This window comes from Ctenopharyngodon idella, chromosome 13 (assembly GCF_019924925.1).
Source record: "Ctenopharyngodon idella isolate HZGC_01 chromosome 13, HZGC01, whole genome shotgun sequence".
Lineage (NCBI taxonomy): Eukaryota > Metazoa > Chordata > Actinopteri > Cypriniformes > Xenocyprididae > Ctenopharyngodon > Ctenopharyngodon idella.
Window position 1 is genome coordinate 11,597,326 of NC_067232.1, and position 22,675 is coordinate 11,620,000.

At 39.5% G+C, this 22,675-nt stretch overlaps 1 protein-coding gene across 1 annotated transcript in view; it reads left to right on the top strand.

Annotated features, from left to right (window-relative positions):
* Positions 1 to 22,675, top strand: part of tacc2 (transforming, acidic coiled-coil containing protein 2) — a 66,758-nt gene that overhangs the window by 24,491 nt on the left and 19,592 nt on the right. Inside the window, exons 3-6 of the mRNA XM_051917792.1 lie at positions 3,004 to 3,639; positions 7,251 to 7,523; positions 20,255 to 20,382; positions 21,208 to 22,630. Of these exons, the coding sequence (XP_051773752.1) occupies positions 3,004 to 3,639; positions 7,251 to 7,523; positions 20,255 to 20,382; positions 21,208 to 22,630 (2,460 nt within the window). The remainder of the gene's footprint in view (positions 1 to 3,003; positions 3,640 to 7,250; positions 7,524 to 20,254; positions 20,383 to 21,207; positions 22,631 to 22,675) is intronic.

A 22,675-nucleotide genomic window follows, 5' to 3' on the forward strand; every position in this document is an offset into this window, starting at 1 on the left:
AGAAATGGCTTTTAGGGAGCAGAAGGACAGCAGAGTAGAAACAAATACCTCTGAAGCATCTTGTGTTGATGAGATGCTTCATTCTCAATCTGCTTTGACAACACAAAGTCCTAATGATGACAACAAATGTGATTCGCTCCTGATGCACTTACAGGACAATCTTGATACACTTCTGACTGAGGAACCTGTTCAAGATGTGTCCGTAGATGATGTAAAAATTAATACAGATGTATCCGAAGGATTCAGGCAGGTGATGGGAGGAGAGCAAAACAAGGATTGCGTGAAAGAAAACGAGAGACACAATATAAAATCTGTCACAGAAAAAGACAGCAAAGAAAGGACACATACCTCTGAAGAACAAAATAAGACTACCGCAAAAGAAAATATCGATCAAACACAAGGAGAGAACCAGACATTGATAAATCTCTTCAAGCTATCAGGAGAAGAAAAACTATTAAATGAAACCATTCCAAGAGGAAAATTGCAGTCTAGTCTTGTGTCTGATCCTGGTTTAACCTCTAAAGGGATTATAGAAGAGGCTCTGGGTTGTAGAGGGGCACCAACTGAAAAATCTCCTCCAGTCATTGATCAGACCCTGTCTGCAGTGGCGAATGCTTTTCCCGAGAGAGACCACACACAAGATCCGAGGACCTTGAGCCAGTCAGATTTGGCATTTTCACAATCCCAAGAGCTTCAGCAGCAACAGAAGTTTATGAGTGCCCCAGAAGCAGTGTTAAGTGTGGGTAAAAGCAATGGTTTAGAAAAAGCTGAGACCAATAATCATGCAGATGCTGAGGCAAGTGAAACGCAAGAGAAAGTGATGGTGTATTGTAGTGCAGAGGCTCAAAGTTCCCTAAACAGCACATCAGAGAGTGCCATACTGGTGGGGGGCAATGACAAAGATGTTGCTGTGTACAATGTATGTCCACAGAATGAAGAGCAGAGTATGCAAACAACAGATCTTAGAGGTGGAAATGTTCCTGTTTGTGTTGAAAATACTTCAAGTAAAATTCAAACGCAGGCGGCTCCCAGCTTGTCTGGAATGGCATTGTCAGCTTCTGAAACTTCAGAAGTCAAAAAGGTTATAGAGGCTACAGAGGCAAAAGAGCCTTCCATCTCAGCATCACAGGAAAGTGTGAGTAAACATGCAGAATGTGCCAAATCACAGACTAGTGTGGACGAGCATGGAAATGTGTGGAATGAAATCCTTGACACCAAGAAAGGCTCAGAACTTCCTATAAATCACTCAAGTGGGTTCTCTGTGCTTCCCAGCCTCTCACACCATGAAGCACGACTAAAAACAAATGAGACATATTTCGGCTCTGTTACCCCTGGAGACACTGGAAACACTGAGATCAGACCTAATTCAATGAGTGATGTTGCACAGATGTCTACTGCAGGAACTTCCCAACTTCAGCAAGTGAAAGAGTTAGTTTTTCAGCCCTCTGATGGGCAGCTCTCCACCATATCCACTGACTGTCTGCTCCAGGAAAGTATTAAAGAGGAAAAAGAGATAAGTGTGGATTATGCCTCTAAAGATTCAGTAGAGTTCAACGCTCCTAATTCCACTCACCAATCTGAGACAGCTGTCTGGAGGATGGAGCAGCTTAATAAGCATTTGTCAGAGCAATTCCCAATCGGTACCCAAAACACAGGGGAGCAGGATACACAGTGTTCTGAGCAGCAGCTCACGCAGTTACAAGTAAGAACTTGTTCAGACACTGAAAACACAATCAGTACTGTGAAAGCAGAAGGCACCATTTCAAATGACAGACAACAGCCAGAAGGAATTCAAGAAGAGATAAGTAAACAGATAGCGGTTGAAGAAGAGAATAAAACCTTTGAAAAAGAATGCATAGAAATGTCCAAAAGGGCTGAATCTAAGTCTTCAGAGACTGTAGTGAAAGAAAGCATATCCAAAGAAAACCAAAGCAAGTTGGAGGAGCACCCTTTATCTTCTCCTGATGAAGCAATAGTCAGTAATGTAGACCAATCAGTAGAAGAAGTTCCTGATGGGACACTGACTGAAATGAAAAAGGTTATGCCATTGCTATGCCCTGAGACCGCTGTCTACTTGGTGACTGACCCCCAGGATTCCCTCCAACCCCCTCTCACAGTCAATCAACAGTTTAGTCAGCAGACCACCAAGTCTTTTATTCAAACTTTATGTGAAAATGTCACAGATACTTCTAAAAGTAGCAGCAACCAAAATACTGACATAGCAGATAGCTATCAGGAAGACATAGAATTGCTTCTAACTGAAAAAACAATACAGAAAGATTACAGTGAAGCTTGTGAGGAGGAAGTCAGCAAGGTGTCCGAAGCTGCAGATGTGTTGCTGGGTTCAGGCCCAGGAACAGTGCAGGTATCACAGGTTAAAGACAGTTCAGACAGACAAGGCTTAAGTGTAGTCTCTGTACCTGAGAGGTCAGTCAACTCTTCTGAATGTTCTGATTGGCTCAGAGCTCTGAAGGAGGCAGCCTCCATGTCTCAGATCATTCCAGAGCACAGAGATGAGACTACATGTGGAGCTACAGAAAACAGGTACTTTTCAAATTGATGTGTTTGTTTTTAAAATGAGTGACAGTGAGGGAAAGTGACTCTGTTGCACTCATAGAAATGTCAAAAGAAATGTAGTGGTTTTCATTGACATACACACAGATACATATTACATTAAGAACAGTGTATCCCAGAACCTGGACTATCAACATAGGTGTAAACAAGTATGTTTTATGATTGTGTGATGTTTTGTGTGAAAATGGAGACAAGTACAAGTACTACAGCCCATTATCTCCTGAGAGTGACCTCAACAGTGACATCAACTTGTGCCCTTTTGTGCAAGAAAGAATCCTTTCATACCCACGCACAAACACACACTGGGCTTCTCATATTTGAGCGCGACACATACACTTGCATGCATACAGGCTATAAGACGTTTGCATTGAGACAAACAGTAAGCGTAATTTATTCATCTGCTCTTTCTGTTTATTTTTTTTTTTACAGACCATTTGAAACCCTTGGTTCGCCTCAGGCTGAACTAGAATTCCGAACCCCAACTGAGGAATATTTCCCCCCTGCTACTGATGAGAGTTTCCCCCCTGCTCCTGAGAAGAGTTTCCACCCTGCTATTGAGGAGAGTTTGCCCCCTGCTACAGCGGAGAGTTTGCCCCCTGCTACAGCGGAGAGTTTCCCCCCTGTGTCTGAGGAGAGTTTCCCCCCTGTGTCTGAGGAGAGTTTCCCCCCTGTGCCTGAGGAGAGTTTGCCCCCTGCTACAGCGGAGAGTTTCCCCCCTGTGTCTGAGGAGAGTTTCCCCCCTGTGCCTGAGGAGAGTTTGCCCCCTGCTACAGCGGAGAGTTTCCCCCCTGTGTCTGAGGAGAGTTTCTCCCCTGTGCCTGAGGAGAGTTTCCCCCCTGCTCCTGAAGAGAATTTCCCCCCTGCGCCTGAGGAGAGTTTCCCCCCTGCGCCTGAGGAGAGTTTCCCCCCTGCGCCTGAGGAAAGTTTCCCCCCTGCGCCTGAGGAGAGTTTCCCCCCTGTGCCTGAGGAGAGTTTCCCCCCTGCACCTGAGGAGAGTTTCCCCCCTGCACCTGAGGAGAGTTTCCCCCCTGTTACTGAGCAGCCAGAAGAACAAGAAGACTGCAGGTGAGACCTCATTAATACCCCTTATGCGCTTTCATTGGTTTGTTATTAAATCAACTGCTACAAACCACACAGAAATCCCTTTTGAATGAAGACTGTTTCAATACTGAACTTAACCATCTTGCTATGTGGGTGTTCAAAGACCTATTTGCTGAATTGTCTTTAAAGAACAGGTTTAAGATCAATGAGCATCGCACTTAGCTTTCTTCAGGTGACTTTTCTAGTTCTCTCTCATTTTATTATTACCCCCTACTCCCTCTCTTCATTCTATATCTGCTCTGTTGCAGCAGCCACAACAGATGAAAGTGGAGCACTTGGTGCTTGTCAGTCAAAGATTTTAGCCTAGCACCTCTTTTAGAACGACACGTGGGAGCCAGAGAGACAGAAGATAATAGGAAAGAGAGAGTGGTGGACAAAGTGATAGGGAGTGAAAATGAGGGGAAAGAAGAGGGACAGACTTTGACTGTGTGCATTTGCCCCAGTATCTCTGAGCCCCCCACTCTTGTTACTTGTCACAGATGTGGACTAAAGGAATTTTGCCTATATCTGTCAGTATGTGTGCGTGCGTGCACATGTCTTGCTAAAGCATGCATATGTGTTTGCTATTTGCACCAACGCCCTCACATGAGGTCATACCAAGAGGTCTGTCCGTCTGGAACAAAAGCCATAGTTCAGGGAAGCTCCAGTTGAGAATATTACTCAGTGTGAGAAGATAGATAGATAGATAGATAGATAGATAGATACTCACAAGAGACTGATAGAAATGGAGAGCGATAGGGAGAGGGAGTGTAAAGTGGCTGCCTGAGGAATTTTGAGTGGCTTGCCTAAAAGAATAGTCACACACTTTACTTTGGGTGCTGATCTCGGGTGAGTTCTATACTGTCTTTTGCTGTTTAAAATGTTTTTCTCTTTTAATTTGACAAATAGTGGAAGTTGCTGGAGAATACAGCCTTGTGGGTATTTGGAGAGATGCTAATTACAGATGGTTTGTGATGATCTCACTGGATAGATGGGGGGAGGGACAGTAGGAAGACAGGGAGGGAATAAGGAATTGTGTTGTGAAGTCTCTCTCTTTCTGTCTTTCAAATTTGCTGGCTTGCTCACGCTTCATTTTGACAGCATCAGACAACTGATGATAATGATTTGCTCTCTGTTGACAGAAGGTTAAATTCCGTTATTGTAAGGAATGAAGTAGATTACACAGGACTTTATGGTTGCAGTTAAGATACCTTTGCTCTTGGTAATGTGAGATAAACATTTGTAAACTCCTTGTGTCACTGCTAGACCTGCTTTTAGACTTGAACAGAAAAAAAAATGCTATAATACTTATCGTTTGTGGCATGTGAATTTACTTTTTTAATTTTGGGATGCTCAGAGATGGTGTATTGAACTATGTGGGTTTTGAGGGTTTGTATATAAAGGAATTACAGTGCACAACTCTAGCCTGAAGTTTATAGTCAGATGTTTTAGGCTAGCTACCAACTTTCCACAGCTACAAGCTAATATTATCTTGTTAAGATAAATGTGCCAATTTTAATAAAAGCCTGAGCAGCTACCATTTTGTTAAAGCTCTTAGGTTACCCTTCAGAGGAAACTAGAGAGCTTGTTTATTTTCTGTAGTTATATAGGAAGCTGTGAATTTTTCTTATAACAGCTGAATGGAAACAGCAATGTTATAAAATTATTATAATGTCCAACTGACTGCATTTGTGTTGAATTAGAATGTAAGTTTAAGTTTATTTGAGAGCTAATGCTAATTTTTACAGTGCCTACCACACAGTTACCAAATAGGTCACATACAACAGGATTCTGTGTTTCCAGCTTTCACACATTTTATATAGGGCAGCTGAATATGTAATTTCCCAAACTGTCCCATGTAATTTGGATGGCTTGTTCCATATTCCACATTTGAGGGTTCAATTCAATCTATTTTAAATCTGCTTGTAATTTTACATCTAAAATGAATGAATGTGTCTGTGTGGATGCAATAGCTCCCAAGAGAGTGGGGGGGAGAAAGAGGTAGGGGTTGGCTTGGAAACTTTGTGATGCGTGAAGCAGCTAAGCAACAGTTACCATGGCAACAAGTGTTAGTCATAGCAATTATTTTGAGTTCTTGAAACAATTATTTTAGGGAAGCTTTGAAACGAAGCGCTTAGTCAAAATGTTTAACAATTGTACATTATAAAACAAGACAATAGGCCCTAATAATTGCAATTAATAAAAGAGAACGGTGTGACGTAGCCCCTTAGCTCAAACCTGACCACACTGTACATGTCTAATTATGCCTTAAATATTGTTGTCAGTCAGTTTGATGGAGTGTGTGCATATAAGACTATGTAAAGGCTGTATGGAGGCTATTCTAACAGTAGTGACATTGTTATTTTTATGGCTGGTAAAACACCAACTCCCCCCTGCTGCCTTTATTTTCTGCAGTCTGTTTGCTATTAAAAACCCTGTCTGGACCCATTCCTATGAACACAGCTGCTCCTGGGAGATTAGATTTTGTGTTTGTGCTCTTCTTATTAACTTGTGTACATTAAAGTTGTGGTTTGTGGTTATGTCTAACATGCAATCTCCCACTATCCAGCTAAAGCAAAAAAAGGAGAGGATCATAATACTTTGATGCATACATAGAGTAGGCCTGATTAGAGGGCAATTCTGCTAACTGTCTACAACTGTTACTGAAAGGATAGTGCAATGCTATGCTATGTGCAGTTGTTTAGGCGGTGTGGTGGAGTGAGTTGTATTTTTAGTATGTGACATGAGGCACACCCCTTGATAGGAGCAGCTGAAGGGCTGTCTGCTGCTCTGCCTGTTGGATTAGGTTTTGTTTGTGATATTGCTTAGCTATTGCCATTTTTCATTGCCAAGAGTGCAGAAGGGTGATTTGGTAGGAGTGATATAACATTATGTGATTTATTACTGTATGAACAATTACGCTATATATATATATATATATATATATATATATATATATATATATATATATATATAGGCTGCATTTATTTGACCAAAAATACAATAATATTGTGAAATATTATTACAATTTAAAATCATAATTTCTATTTTATTATAGTTTAAAATGTAACTTATTCCCATGATGACAAAGCTGAATTTTCAGCTGCCATTACTCCAATGTCCTGCTTAATATTTTTGTGGAATATGTGATACATAATACATATGTGACGCAATATTTCAGGATTATTTGATGAAGAGAAAGTTAATCAAATAAAAATATTCAAATAAAGAGCATTTATTTAAAATCTAATAGAAATAGATATAGAAATAGAAGTCTTTTGTATCATTAAAAATGTCTTTACTGTTACTTTTGATTAAATGAATGCATCCTTGTTTAATAAAAGTATAAAAGTTTGTTTTATTTTATTTATTTATTTTTTTTGTTAAATTGTGGGAGTCATTGTTTAAAAGTTATGAAATATTATTAACAATAAATATAATTATTAAAAAATCTTGCTTCGTCGATGTCTGAGATGTGAGATCAGCTTTTTATTGCTGCTGTTATACTATAATAATGGTTCTCACCTTACCCTACCCTGTATGTGTTTGCATGTGTATTTGTGGTGTTAATGTGGGGATATGTGTGTGTTGTTCAGGTCCCCTCTGATAAAAGCTGCTGAGAGGAGTGAGCCTGTCCCCTCTCCCTCATCACCCCCACCACAGCACAGCACTGCTCCTGCCCTCCTTGCCCACCTGCTGCAGGACACAGTCGAGTTCCCCACACCACCCCCTACCCCTCCAGACAGGGCTCCCTCTGAGCCTCAGACCCTTCCTCCTGCTGCTGCTCCTTCTGATCTACCCGAGACTCCCCCTGCTGTCATTCTGCCTCCTCAAATCCAACAGCTTCAGCACTCTGAACCTTCAGCAAGGTAGGATATAATCATTTACCCAGTGTGAGAATGCCACAAGTTCAGAGATGTTGTTTCACTCTAATTCAGTTTGTATTATTTTTGCTTTGTGGTTATTGTAAAGTACCTTCATGGTTTGAGACAATGAGGACAAATATTTTTACCAGTTATATGCCCTTCCTGTGTGGCCATGACTATTCACATGTGGTGAGAAGTTATGAATATTGATTAGATTTATGTAAATTCATCTGACTAAGATATCAGTAACATCACTTTGTGTCTGGAGGGTTTTGTTGATTGTGCTGATAATAATAGCAGTGATGATCCTAAGGGATTTGTGCCACACACAGGATGTAAAGTATGTACAGTACTGTACACTGAGTGTTTCTGTATTCATTTTATGCAGCACCCAGAAATTAATTCACCATAAAGACTATTGGCACCAGGCTTTGTATGCATCTTCAAAGGACTGTATATGATAAATACAGTGGCTCTAAAAATTATTTGGACAATTTAGTCATGCTTAAAATGCATAAAAGTTATTACATTAGTAAACAAAATGTAAAACCAAGTGGCATCTGCAAGCAAATGATTCTAGACTTTTTCTTAGGACTAAATTCACTTTTGTAGACATTTTTACTTTTAACCAATTGCCCTCAAGGTGATTTTTAGTGCTTGAAGTCACTTCCCCTCAAGTTCACACAGATGTCCTAGCAGAGTAATCACAGGTGTAGTTCAGCACATAGGATACATGTATATGTTCCACTAACATTTGATAGTCGGAAAGTGTCCAAATATATAAGAATATATATATTATTTTAGTACCTAAATATAATTATTTAAAATACCACTTTGTGTAATTTTTTTTTGCTTGAAAAGGGTGCTTATTTGCCAAATTTTTATTTTGTAATGTAATGCAAAGATTCATAAAGTTTTAAGTTTGTATTAATTGTCCAAATACCTTTTGGGGCCACTGTATTTATGCTATAATTCCATTCTAACATATGCATAAAAATCTCTGTTGCTTTAAGAACAGTGTTGCCATAAAGTGCATTACTGCTTTTGTAGATGACTCATTTCCGTTTGTGTACATTGTTGTAAAAGTTTATACATCTATAATCCGAAACTGTGCAGTGTTTGGATAGAGAACAGGATGACTCAGCCATGTTGACAGGCGATGAGCTCAGCTTGCATTTCTTCTATAAGACAGCAGAGGGCGAGCATGTATGTGCATGTGTTTCTTTCTGTACTGGACCTGAACTCTGCTGCCCACTGCAGCATACAGTTTGTAACCACACATCTGAACAGGCATATAACCTACAGTTTTGTATAAACTGCCCTACACTGTAACTAGGGCAAAGGTACACCTTTGTATCTTATACCCTTTATATAAGCGATATATAATGCACAAATGTGTACCTTTGATAGTACTGCTCTAGTGGCAAGCTATTGTATCCCCTACAATATTTGTACATTTTTGACAGTGTACATTGTGACCAAATGACCTGTCTAATTCACACATGACCCCTGTTAATTCAGGAGTGACTAACAGATGTATGTTATATAAATAAGTGTATATATAATATGCATAAAAAATGAATCTGCTTTTTACACTTGTCTGCACTGAGAACCAAATCTTGAAATCGTATGTGTAAAAAGCAGCATTTGCATAATGAGATTTCTTTCAGAAATCCCCCACTTCCAGCCAAATTAAAACTGATGTCCTCCTGAGGCGCCAGCTTGATGCATTTCAACATAAAACGTCCATTAGGGGAATGAAGCTTGTCCCCTCTGCAAACTACTACCAAGGGCATTCTGTCTTTATCCTTTCTTTTACTCTAGCCTTTACTGTTTCTTTCTCTTTGGAAGGTCATTTGTAGTATGTATGAGTTATGTATGAGTTGTCAGTATTTAAACATAGTTCCAGTTTGTAAAACATGTTCAGGTAAACATTTACACATTTGTCATGGCAAAATGTAGCTCAATATATTCAATATATCAGACTCAATATAGTTCAATATATCAAGCTCAAGGTATTCATTATATCACTCTGGTGGCAGATTTAAGGGTTTGACGGTCATAGCAAATATGAATATGTTTCCCAGACCATATATAAATAACTGAATTTGCTCTCTTTACTCCTGTACTATATTTGACGCTGTAAGTTCAACCTAGATACTAAAAGCCCATGTTATGAATCTTTTAAAAAACTGCCGTTGCAATATCTTTCAGTGGCTGCACCACTTAAAAATTTAATTTTCAATTTCCTGTGTCTGAGCATAGGATGAAGTTGTCAGAACACACACTACATACTATCTCTGTGTCACAGTATTGTTGTAAATGTCTTTTATTGTAAAATAATGTGTTAATTAACGTCATTCTGTTTTCTAGCTGAATGACACTGACAGACATTAAACTGGTGGTGACAAGTCTTTAAAAACCCCTTCGCTGTTGCTGTAATTTATCATCTACTTGGCTGTATTTTTTCATCACTCTTGCTCTTGAAAGTCAGAGTGAAAGAAAAATAGCCCCTGGTTTCTGCTGAGATGAAAACAAATGCTGCATATAGTTGATCCTGTTGAACACCTTCAAGCTATTTACACCCTTTGTTCACTGGGGGAGGTTTTTGCTTTCTGTGATCATTTTATATTTTTAAAATGTTTTGGCAGTGATTTGTAACACAGCGGTTTTGAAGAGTATGTTGAGTATTCCAGTTTTTTTATGTGGGTTAAAGGCATATGGATCACCATTTACCTTGTTACCTGTACCTGATATTTGTATATTTATATTAACATACTATTCATTGAAATAACTTTTTAAAACATTTTTTGACATAAAATCATACAGAAATACATTAAAATAGTGTTGACAGTGTTGCTTTAGAAAAATGAATGTTTTATGCACTCTTTTATCTCCTATTTTCTAATATTTGTTTTATTTTTGTACAGTTGATTATTTCCTTTTTTTCCTTGAAGAGTCACTGCCCACCTTTCCTTTTCAGAAAAAAAAGGCCCAGCTCAGAGTTTCAGGTTCATCTTAATTTTGCTAATTTGTCATATACAAACACAGGAGCACAACAAAGCTTCGGATAACTCTGGGGCATGGAGACCTTCCCTACTCTGTGTCCAGTCCTCAGGCTCTGTAAGTGAATGGGCAGATCTGTGCGAAAATCTCTTTGTTCTGCTTTCTCATGAGTGAACAATAGATTTATAATCCTCATGTTTCAGATCCCCCCACCAATGTCCCAATTTCCCACAACTGCTGCTGTCTCATGCTGTAAATCAATATGGATTAGCTCGACCTGTATGAATCGCTGCTACTCCCCTTCAGGCTGATAAACTCTTTTCTTGGAGTTGCCTTTCATTTTCATTGTCATTTTCGTTTTCATTTCATTTTCCAGATTACAACAACAAACCCTTTCACAACATATTTTTGAATATATCTGTTTCAGTCATTTGAGAACATCAGGACTGACGACTGCTTTCTGTCATTACCTCTTTCTGTTCTCAGAGGGGTTGATATATCATGACTTTGACCTGAGCAAATAGAATGATCTGAAACCTGTTAGAGAGCAGTGGTAAATCAAGTCTGTTGTACATGCAGTTAATTTATGCTTTATTGGTTGATTTTATTGGATGTTGCTATTAGATACATAATCTGTTGATTTTGTGATGGGCAAGTATTTTAATGTTCCTTTGACCCCATCAGAACCCATTTGACAGACATTTTTCAAGCCTTCACAAAGTAGAAATGCACTTTCTAGAAGTGTTATGGTATCAGAGAATCTAGCATGTGAAAATTCATTGCATTTTTATGTATAGAAGTAATGTAACATTTTTAATGTGTGAGTGTGATGCATGTTATCATGCTGAACTTTTGTTTATACTATAATTTTTCAAAAGATGATGAAAAATCATGAAGATTGAGACAAATACATCTGTATTAAAGGGATAGTTGTCCCAAAAATGAAATTTCTTTCATTTACTCACTGTCATGTCATTCGAAACATGCATTATTTTCTTTCCTCTGTGGAACAGAGGAAGATATCTTAAGAAATGCCTCAGTGTTTTGTGATCTATACGATGAAAGTCGGTGGGTTGTCACCAAAGTTGTTTGGATCCAACATTCTTTAAAATATCTTATTTTATGTTCCACAGAAGAAATAAAGTCATACAAGTTTTAGTGAGTGTGAGTAAATAAGTACATTTTCATTTCTTCCGCTATTTGTCAAGATACTAAAGACCCTAAAGAGACCATCAGGGTTAAGTTTCCTATCCAATTAAGGTTCTTTAGTGTAAGAACTCTACATTGACAAGGGAGGGATGGAAATGTGATTTAGGGCAATAACAAAATAATAGGAACACAGAGAAACAGAGAAAGGTGTTGCATAACAAAAAGCAGGAGTGACTGCATGCCTCAGTTTCTGTGTCTCAGTGTGTGAAAAAAGATACCTGTGTCTTTTGGCTTGGTGTGGGGTCGGCTATTGTTTGCGTTCGCTGTACTGATCGGCCACAAGAGAGCTCAGATCGACAGGGAAAAGCTACTCATCTTTTAAAGCACTCTGGTCCCTAGGGAGGTAGAGAGAGAGAGAGAGAGAGAGAGAGAGAGAGAGAGAAAGAGAGAGAGTTAGAGTGGGAGGGGTTATGGAGAAAACCAACAGCCGCTTTGCCAAACACCACAATCCAATGAGAAGACGGAGTTGCTAGAGAGAAGGAGCATCGCTTATTTCCTCTCTCTTCTCTTCTCTTCTCTTCTCACTCGTCTTCGCATCCTTCCACATCTCTACCCATAAGGCTTAGCAGTTCTGTTCTATTGTTGTCAAGGGTACAGAGAGAGATACAGCCTCCCTCTGATGCAATGTAGGAAGAGACGGAGAAGGAGTCAGAAAGAGCGAAAGGAAGAGATGCTAAGGGCTGAATGTGGGTCTCCCATATGCCCCTGATGCCATCTGCTCCGGCTCTACTGCAGCAAAGCAGCGTGTGTCTGACGCCAGCCCAAGGGCCCTCAGGACTAGAGACGTGGAGGAACAGGAGGTGCAGGTTGGGGGGAGGAGGAGGGAGACGGGTGCCAGTGGAGATCATATAGCAGAGGATGGGAGCAGTGGAGTCCGCTGAGAACGGACAGCCCCCCTGTCCCTCTCAGGAGCGTCCCGAGAGCATGTGAGTAAGAACCAGCGGAGAAGAGAAGGGGGTTCTTGATGACCTCATTGTCGTCGCTGGTGTTGTTGTTGTTGTTGTTCTAGGACCTGGTTTGCTCACCTGGTTTGAGTCTCTGTTGAATGCATGTGAGTATTCTTTCAGAGAAGAAAAATATCCATTCAAATATATTTGTCAGAGAAACGCCAATCACAAAGGAGGAGGGGATTGTTATTGTTTTTGTGATGTCACAATCGGACATGTGGTTTATTTACATTTGCAGTTCGTTGATGGTAGTAAGGCTCCGGTGTATGTGTTTCTACATATTGATGTGTGCGTTCCAGTCTGGCGGGCTTTGCAGACGTCTGGATGGGGGAGTAATGGCTGTATTTAATAAGGGAGAGATGTGTGTTTTTGTGGGGGATGGAGGCTAATGCTGCAGCACCGAGAGAATGAGAGAGATGCTGCTGAAATAGAACACTGAGATGTGTTGGAGAAAAGGGGGGTGGGGAAAGAGAGAGAGAGAGAGAGAGTGAGGCTATTTATGTTGTAGACATTCAGAAAAGCAGAATGGCATTGACCATGAAAAATAGACAATTTTGTGTAGGTAGAGTGGGGTTCTATACCATGTTGGTTTGTGGTAGAAGCCTGCTGTAAATCTAAAGAAATAATGCACCCATTTACAAAAAACACTTTCTTTCTTTCTTCTGTGGAACATAGAACAAGATGTTTAGTAGAGTGTCCAAGCTGCTCTTTTCCTTATAACGAAAGTAAATGGTGACCACAGATGTCGGACAATTTTTTCAAGGCCAAATTAAAAACTTGTGACAAATAATTACTTAAATTTCAGTCTGCCCGCACAAAGCCTTGAATTTGATTCAGTAGTCTATGGTTCTATGGTCTTGTTTTACAATGCTTTATTGTGCTTTTTTTTGTCCTTTTTGGAGCTTGACAGCCCCTGGTCCACATCCATTTTTATTGTACAGAAATAAGCAGTTCAGATATTATATTCATTTTGTGTGCCACAGAAGAAATGACATAAATGTCATACATGTTTAGAACAACATGAGAGTGAGTAAATGGTGACAAAAAATTACATTTTTTTTAAAGCAAACTGTTCCTTTAAAAGTGTATATAAACCAAATGTGTCTTTGTTTATAAAGCATATTGTAATGTATATGACATTCTACTACATTTTATCATCATCCCCTTGGCCACAATGGTTATTTTATTGTTGTAACTGACCTTTGTGCAAAAAAGCCTGGAATTTGTTGCTCTAGGCAACACAGCTGGGGATGATGAGAAAGTTTGAACCTGCTCTGAGGTCTGTGCTTTAAGTACAAGTATTGTAGCACCATACACTGCTGCTCATTCAGCCATGACTAATAGCTTTTAGCATCTAAAGTTTGGCTTATGCAACCTCCTTTTGAGAATTCTTACATAACAGTACCTGCATAGTTTACGTGGGAGTTTGAACGTCAACTATAAAAGCTTTATATTATTAGCTTTGTCATTTTATTCACCTGCCAGTAGCTCATCAGAACAGAGTGCAATCTGATGGAAGAACAAGCATGAGTTAGGTCATTTATAAAACCTTTTATTAATAATTGAAATATGAATAAATGACTATATATATATATATATATATATATATATATATTACACAGTCAAAATGGTTGGTGTTGGTAAGATTTTTAATTTTTTTGAAATTGAAAAGTGTCTTGTGCTCCCCAAGGCTGTGTTTATTTAATATAAAATACAGTAAAAACAGTAGTATTGTGAAATATTACAATTTCAAAACTGTTTTCGATTTCTATTTTAATATATGTATTAAGTAATTTATACCTGTGATGGCAAAGATGAATTTTCAGCAGTCATTACTATCATTCTCAGTCATTTTATGGAAAACTCTATATTTACTCTAGTCTTGAATTCAATGTCACTAGTACTTACTCACTTTAGAAAACTGAAGCCATACAATGAGCACTGACATTCAGTTGTACTGGGAAACATGAATACTGCAAGAGATTTCATGCACTGCTAAGCATTCAACTCTGTGAAGGTTGTAACCATGTGACCTGCACTTTCTTTCACGAAGAGCATAAAAGCACAAGTAGCTTGTTTTATCCTTTCTGTGTACAGCTGTTTGACTGGCACATACTGTACCTGTTTGGGCATGTACTGTACTATTGGCCAACCACCACTTCTGTGACTTCCTATAGTTACCTAGGAGTGTGCTGTTGTGTTGTAGGGATCATTTTGTCATTCCTGAAGTATTATGGCATGTTAAAATGGGGCTGTCAAAGGGCCATCCGGTGATCATGTGTCCATTTGTTCCAACAGTATGTGATATCACCATGGGTCCATTAGACATTCACTCTGTCTTTTGACAGCCTGGTGTCAGAATGAGCAACATGTGGTGATTCAACTTTGAGACGTCCCATTTGGTGATGCATATGAGCAGTACTATCTCGTCCTGTCTTGCATCACTCCCTAAATCCTCTGAGACCCTGAAATAAGCTCAGTGCTGCAGGAGATCTAGCACACATAAAATATTGAGAGTATGTTTGAATTATTTGATAGTTCTGGTGGTGAAAGCTGGTACATCACTGCATCCCCCCAGAGAGGAAGCAGTTCTATACTGAGGAACCTTGGTCCTGTAGTTTTTATTAACTGTTTTATGGTACTGCTGCAGGATTTCTGACTTGAAATATGAATAATTAATATCTAATATGGTCTTTGTTAGCGTGATTTAAAGGGATAGTTCACCCAAAAATGAAAATTCTGTCATCATTTATTAGCCCTGAAGTTGTTCCAAACCTGTGTGTTTCTTCTGCTGAACACAAAAGAAGGTATTTTGAAGAATGTTTAACCAAACAGTTGATGGGGTCCCATTGACTTTCATAGTATTTTTTTTTTCTGTACTATGGAAGTCAACTGCTTGTTTACCCATATTCTTCAAAATATCTTCTTCTGTGTTCAGCAGAAGAAACAAATTCATACATGTTTGGAACAAATTGAGGGTGAGTAAATGATGACAGAATTTCCATTTTTTGGGTGAACTATCGCTTTAAGCATCATATTTCATCTGGAACTGAATCAATGATTTATCAAGACAGAGAGAGTAAATGAAAATTGAGCTGCCAGGGATTATGACTGTATTATATCGCTGTGATTTAACTGCTTAATCAGTTCATATAGAGATAAATTAAGTTTTTAATAAATTCTAGGTGTTAAACTGCCAAAGAAACGAGTGATCTACTCGTAAAACACTGTGCCATTGGTAATTTAGAGATATGTAGATATACATTCCGGTCCGGACTTTGAATGAAAATATATTGAAGTTTACTTAAAGGGTTAGTTCACCCAAAAATGAAAATAATGTCATTTATTACTCCTCCCCCTCATGTTGTTCTACACCCGTAAGGCCTTCATTCATCTTCGGAACACAAATTAAGATATTTTTGATTAAATCCGATGGCTCAGTGACTCGGATCTCTTATCAAACGGCTAAACTGCAGAAATCACATGACTTTGGCGCTCCAAGTCACTGATTCGACTCGCAAAGCTCCGAAGCAGTGTTTTGAAATCGGCCCATCACTATATTGTTGAAAAGTCGTTATTTTGTTTTTTTGGCACACAAAAGTATTCTTGTCGCTTTATAATATTAAGGTAGAACTACTGAACTCGCATGAACTGTTTTAAATATCTTTTTAGTAGCTTTATGGATCTTGAGAGAGGAAATGTCATTGCTGTGAATGCAGGCCTCACTGAGCCATCGGATTTAATCAAAAATATCTTAATTTGTGTTCCGAAGATGAACGAAGGTCTTACGGGTTTGGAACGACATGAGGGTGAGTAATAAATGTCATCATTTTCATTTTTGGGTGAACTAACCCTTTAAGGGACTTCTAAGGGTTGGAAACAGGGCCTATGTTCAGCATAGCATGTACACACTAGTACACATTGTACTAGTATTCTATTTGGAGCACACACAGCCAGTCTCTCTCTCCCTCTATTACAGTTTCATTTGTCTCCCCCTTTTGGTCAACCTGTGTCAATACCTCAATCTCTAGTACACTTTGTACCCTCTGGCATAAAATGAAAACATCACAACCTTTTTTAACCAATTAGCCTAAGTTCTTTTCTTTTCTTCCCAAAATCATTTTAATTATGGTACGCTTATAATGTGGATTTTAGATGCACAAAGTATGATTTAATGCAGGCCTATTGTTAGTGATGTGTTAATATCTTTTAGAGGTTGTTTATAGTGCAATTTCTTGATCACTCTCCTCTCTGTCACTGTAATAGCTGTCCTTTCATTCAGGTTATCTTTGTTTGAACAGCATTGTGGGTTGTCGTGCTCACAGCAGTGTCTGTGGCTAAACCCAGCAGTTCTGTTCTGTGCCAGACAAGCCTGACTGTCTCCAAGCAGACAAAATCACCTGAAATGACTCACCTCTTCTGTCTCCTTTAGCCTTTTGCATTATATTTGAACTTATAATGTGTTTATTGCAGATGTTTACTTGTGTAGTAGAAATTTGGTCCTAAAGATTTGCAGATTCTGATTATTTTAATTTACTATATTTACAATTTACAACTAGCAATTTGCAAATACTCCTGTCTGAGTGCCATTAATAAAAATGTTCAATAAGATTTACTAATTAAACATATATATTCCCCCGTCATCTAGAAGAGAGTTTCAAATAGTATGTGGAAAACCCATTTTTTCCTAAAGCCCCCAAGAGGAACATAAGCTTGATGATACAGTGTTCCACCTAATTTCCTCAGCAGACGTTTCAGAAATAAATCAGTGTTTTATTTTCCCATACCAGGAAATAAATGGGTTTTATATGAGCTAATAGATTTCCTGTGCATGTGTGGATGTATGCGAAAGAGAAGGAAATTTAAGTCTTCGTCCAGTATTTTATAGAAGTTGCCAGTGTGTGCATTGTCTAGCACATGGGAACATATGTCTAGAGAGCACCGTCACCATGGCAACAGTGTTCTTGCCAAATATGTGGAAACATCGCTACATGGGCTGAAATGCTCATTAACTGATAATTATCTCATCGAATGTCATTAGCACACTGAAAGCTGTAAAATTAGACAGGAAGACTTTTGAAATGCACTCCATGCCATATGTCTTTGAATTATATTGAATGTAATATTAATGATATTATCTTTGAATACAAATCTGTATTGTGATCTAAACATTATATTGCAACACTTGTAAGAAGTATACTTTTTTTTATTGCTCTAATTCTCTGTCCTTCTCAAATTAGAGAATTACACATTCCCCATTTTGGGTTTGATCATTTAGAGATGAATATTAAACTTGGAGATTATTGTAAACTCTCATTCACTCCTTCCCTTTGTTATATCCGTTTACACCTTTAATGAAAGGCCATTGTTGCTAAATCCTCATAGACTAGTTATCTTATGTAATGCAGAGTGGCTTTTGTTTTTGAGTGCATGTTTGAGCATTTTGCATTAAATTATATGATCAGCATGTACACATCATCCTCTTTTGTTCACATTGTGTGTGCTGATCAGGTCAGGAAAGGGGATGAGTACTTCCTTTCAGTCATTCTGCTAAAGTTATGAAGAGTAAATCTCTTATTTTGCTAATAAACTGCTGGATGTGACCTCAAATGTCACATTAGAGGGCATATGTGGTTCAGTTGTTTGTAGGGCATATGTGGTTTAATTATGTGATTTTTGCATGTGTTGTAATTTAAATTTACTCTAGGTACAGTATTTAAATGAAATGATTGTAAAGATGGACTGTAAAAATATGATTTAGCACCATGGAAGACCACTACCATTTTGATATGCTCAAATGTGATTCATGTTTGTAAGTATACAGTGGTTCTTATCAGCTGCAGAATCACTCCTACTGAAAAGACCAAAATATCCATGCTAGTCTAAGCTAGTTTATGCTGATTTGCTGCTGATCTAGATTGCCTTGCTGGTTAAGATCTCTGATTAGCATCCCATGGACCAGCATCCAAAACACGTGTAGGTCTTTTCAGCAGGGAATGGGTGTGTTCACCGCACTGAAGTGAAGGCATCAATACATTCATCAGTGTTTGGTGCAGCAAAACTGAGTGTATGATTGCAGCCAAAGTCCTTGCTGTAGATACTAATAGGGAATATCAGTTCAGACAGAGAAACCAATCATGGAATTGAGAGCTCTCTCTGAGTATCTATACTTGCATTACAGCAGAGTAGGAGAGACTGACAGGGAATTTCAAATCAGATAGAGAGAAAGAAAGAAACATAAATGAGGAATAATGAAAAGTTATCATGATATAAACACAGCATTTTTTTTCTTTATACTACAGCAGCCAGAGTGAGAAGTCTGCTTCTTTCCTAAACGTGGGGGAGGGAGAATGTGTCTGAGGATGTTGAAGGGAGAGAGAGAGAGAGAGAGAGAGAGAGAGAGAGAGAGAGAGAGAGAGAGAGAGCCAAGTAGTGAGTCTGCAAGTGGCGAGTATCTGCAACGGGTTTCATTTGGAGAAAGCCCACCTTCAGCAAGATACCGGAGAGAGAGAAAGCACGATATTAAAAAAAAAGGAAGGAATGGATAAAAGGTATAAGGGGACATAGCACACAAAGCCATAGAACTGAGGTGCACCAGATTTCAGGAATCAGCATTAGGAATGAGGAATGTGTATGAGTGACCGTGAGCCTGTGATCGGTGGCAGATATGGCAGTGAGCGCGTGGCAGGCTCTGTCTCCACTGCAGTGGGCTCGCTGGGGCTGGGACACACTGCTGGGAGGGACATCCGGAGAGGATGGGGCAGACCCAGCCCTAGGGCTCCTCCGGCGCCTCAGCTGGACCTCCAGACATGATTACATGATCCACGGCAGGCAGAGGTGAGCGTGGTGTAACAGCAGGGAGAGAACAGGGACTAATGCGGTGAGACTGGGTGGGGGTCTGCACATCTGTCTGAGGTTGCGCCTTTGTTGCCGTATTTGGGCTGCTGCTTTATTTGTACAGATGTGTTCGCCTATGCGATCCCATACTGTGTCAGATTTGTGTATTATACACTGATGAAACGTTCACAAACCGACATTTTGTTACATTGACCAAATAAGCAACATGGGCATCATCAGTCTTTACTGATGACAATAAAATGTGACTTTGAACATAACATCTTTGCTGCGATACACAGTAGGTTAAAATCAAAGAATGAGTGAATATAGTGAATGAGAGAGAAAATGGACACCGTGGCTGAGTGTAATGTGTTTGAGCTGCTGTTATTGGTCTCCTAGCTGCAGGTTCAGATTTCCATCTGTAATAATCCACCAGGGCCTACTATACATATGCTGAAGCAGGCATTTGTTTATAAGGTTTGGCACACAGTGAATGATTGTTTAATATACTGTAGGTGTATCTGAATGTATTTGATCCTGTAATGTAAATTTAAGCTGTAATATATTGCCTCATAAATGGATGTTGCTTGTTTGCTGTATCGGTGCTGGATTGGATGTGCAACTTCTTTGTATGGAAACAAAGCAGACTTGATGTTTATACTTCAATTAGATTATTAAATCAACTCTTAATTCAATATATTCAGACTCTCTTCTGTCTCATTGTCTCTTCTGTAGGAGCTCAGACTCAGACGGAGCTTTCGAAACCCCTGAGTCCACCACCCCTGTGAAGTCTGCTTCCCCACCAGTGCCCCCAACAGAGCCCCCCTGTACCAGCTCAGAGGCATTGTCCCCAGAACACACAGGTATGTTTAGATCTTCATTCCATCACAATTCACACCACAATGATCTTATGTCGGGTTAAATTGTTTATTTATTGTCTGAATAGCTTCAGCAGGGTGTACTGGACATTGAAATGCTTAAGAAGAGGCTTAGTTTGCAGGACACTGAAAATATAGTTTGTGTCTCGCTTTGAACAAATTTTGTAATTTTTAATATAAAATAAAAAAAGACAGTATTAATTAGCAGACAGTGTAGAGCAACAGAATTTACAATTCTTAACTTTGGAACACAAGAAATGTATGGAAAACTAAGTAACTATAACTGTAAATATAAACTAGATCTAGAATATGTTATATGCACATTTTAGATGTCAGTTTGTGCTTTTTTTTGGAAACAAAGAAATGGAGGTCCAATTAAATTCTTTATTCTATATTCAGTACTACAATTCAGTTTCTCTTCATGACTTTTTTTCAGTGTTATCGTTTATTTTATTTTTTTCTTGTTCTGGTTTATTTTCCAAAAAAATGAAAATCAAGAAAAGACTGCCTTTTTACTTCCATTATTCTCTGACTGGAGTACTGTAGTCTTTGTTATCAAGCACTGCACTTCTACTCCCTCTAGTGGAAATGTAGTGTATTGCTGTTGAAGGTATTTTCAAGAAAGTTGATGTATATAAAAAAGCAAAACTAACCAACAAACTTCTTTTGTACTCTCTACTTCTGCATTCTTAAAGTTCTTTAACTTAAAATAATATCTATACATCTGAGAGTACTACTTTGTGATCTACTTCAAATCATGATCTAATTTTTTAAAAATCTATAGTAACATGTCATTCTCCATCTTCACAGCTTCCACTGCTGACATATCTGCCAGTGAAGCTCAAGTCCCAGCAGTACTTCAACCTCCCAGCCGCTCTCCATCTACAGTCTTTGATGAGGACAAACCAATAGCTGCTAGCGGCACCTACAACCTAGATCACTTAATCACTGATGACCCCTTCCCAGAATCAAATTTTGGGTCTGGACCATCAAGCCGAGCGCCTCTCACCCGCTCTCTAAGCCTACAGTCTGGTGAGTTAGAGAGCCCGGGAGACAAATCTTCAGGAGGAACCTCCGACAAACCCATTCACCCACGAACAGAGTCCTTCAGCATAGGAACAGAGAGTGCTCCGGGAACCCTTCATAGAGTGAAGAAGCCCCGTCCAGGTTCACTAAAGAAGAAGCCTCTTTCCAGGCAGAACTCAAACCCAGAGCGTTCCTCTCCCAAAACTGTGTCCTCTAGCAGCACACCGGAAGAGAATAAGAGAGGGAAACCCCATCCCGAAAGCCCCTTGCAAACCCAAGAGAGGCCTAGTTCCTCTCCCAGCCCTAGTCCTAGTCCTGCTGGTACCCTACGGAGAAACAGAATAAAGTCTCGAGTTGAGAGTCCTCCACCTTTGGCTGAGGAGATCACTATTGCCTCAATATCAACTCAACTCCAGCAAGAGCTTCCTGATCCAGTACCCGAGGCTCCCACTGTCCCAGACGAGGAATCTCCTATTCCTCCCAGCGCCTCCTACAAATGGGATCCGGACAACTTTGAGAACATTGACCCATTCCGTACAGGAGGCAGTAAAGTGGCAAACTCGCCGGTCTTAGGCCGGAAAGCAGACTTTACATTGGTTTCAGGCACCCCTGTTGCTGTAGAGGAGCCCCGTGCCCCTTCCCCTGCTAAAGAGCAACCCCTCAACATTGAGGAACAACCAGTCGGCAAGCGTCAACCAGTCAGACTGGAGTTTGACTATTCAGAGGACAGCGGAGAGGCGCCGCGCAGTACTCCTCCTCCCAAAATCCTGGGCAAGAAACCAGGAGCCAAGATGCCCATTCGAAAGCCAAAACTGGGGATTAAGAAGGCCCCTCCTCCCCAGACAGAACAGATAGACAATGCACCTGTCCCAGCACTTTCAAATGACAATGATGATATCCCGATCCCCAAGGCGTCATATAACTTTGACCCCAGCAAGTGGGATGACCCTAACTTTAATCCATTTTCCTCAAGCAGTGGTATCCCAAACTCTCCTCGACTGTCTAAAGGATCCTACAGCTTTGATCCTGACTCCTTTGATGATTCAATCGATCCCTTCAAATCATCTAACAATATGAACCCGCCTCAGAAAGCTGCCACTTTTGACCAGTCCAACAATGACAACGAGAATGACAATGATAACATTGTTGAGTTAGAGGATCACAACCAGAACAAACCTGCCAAAAACAAGAAGAAGCCTCTTAAATCGTAAGTCTGCACTTATTATGAATATATTTTCATTTCAAATTAGGT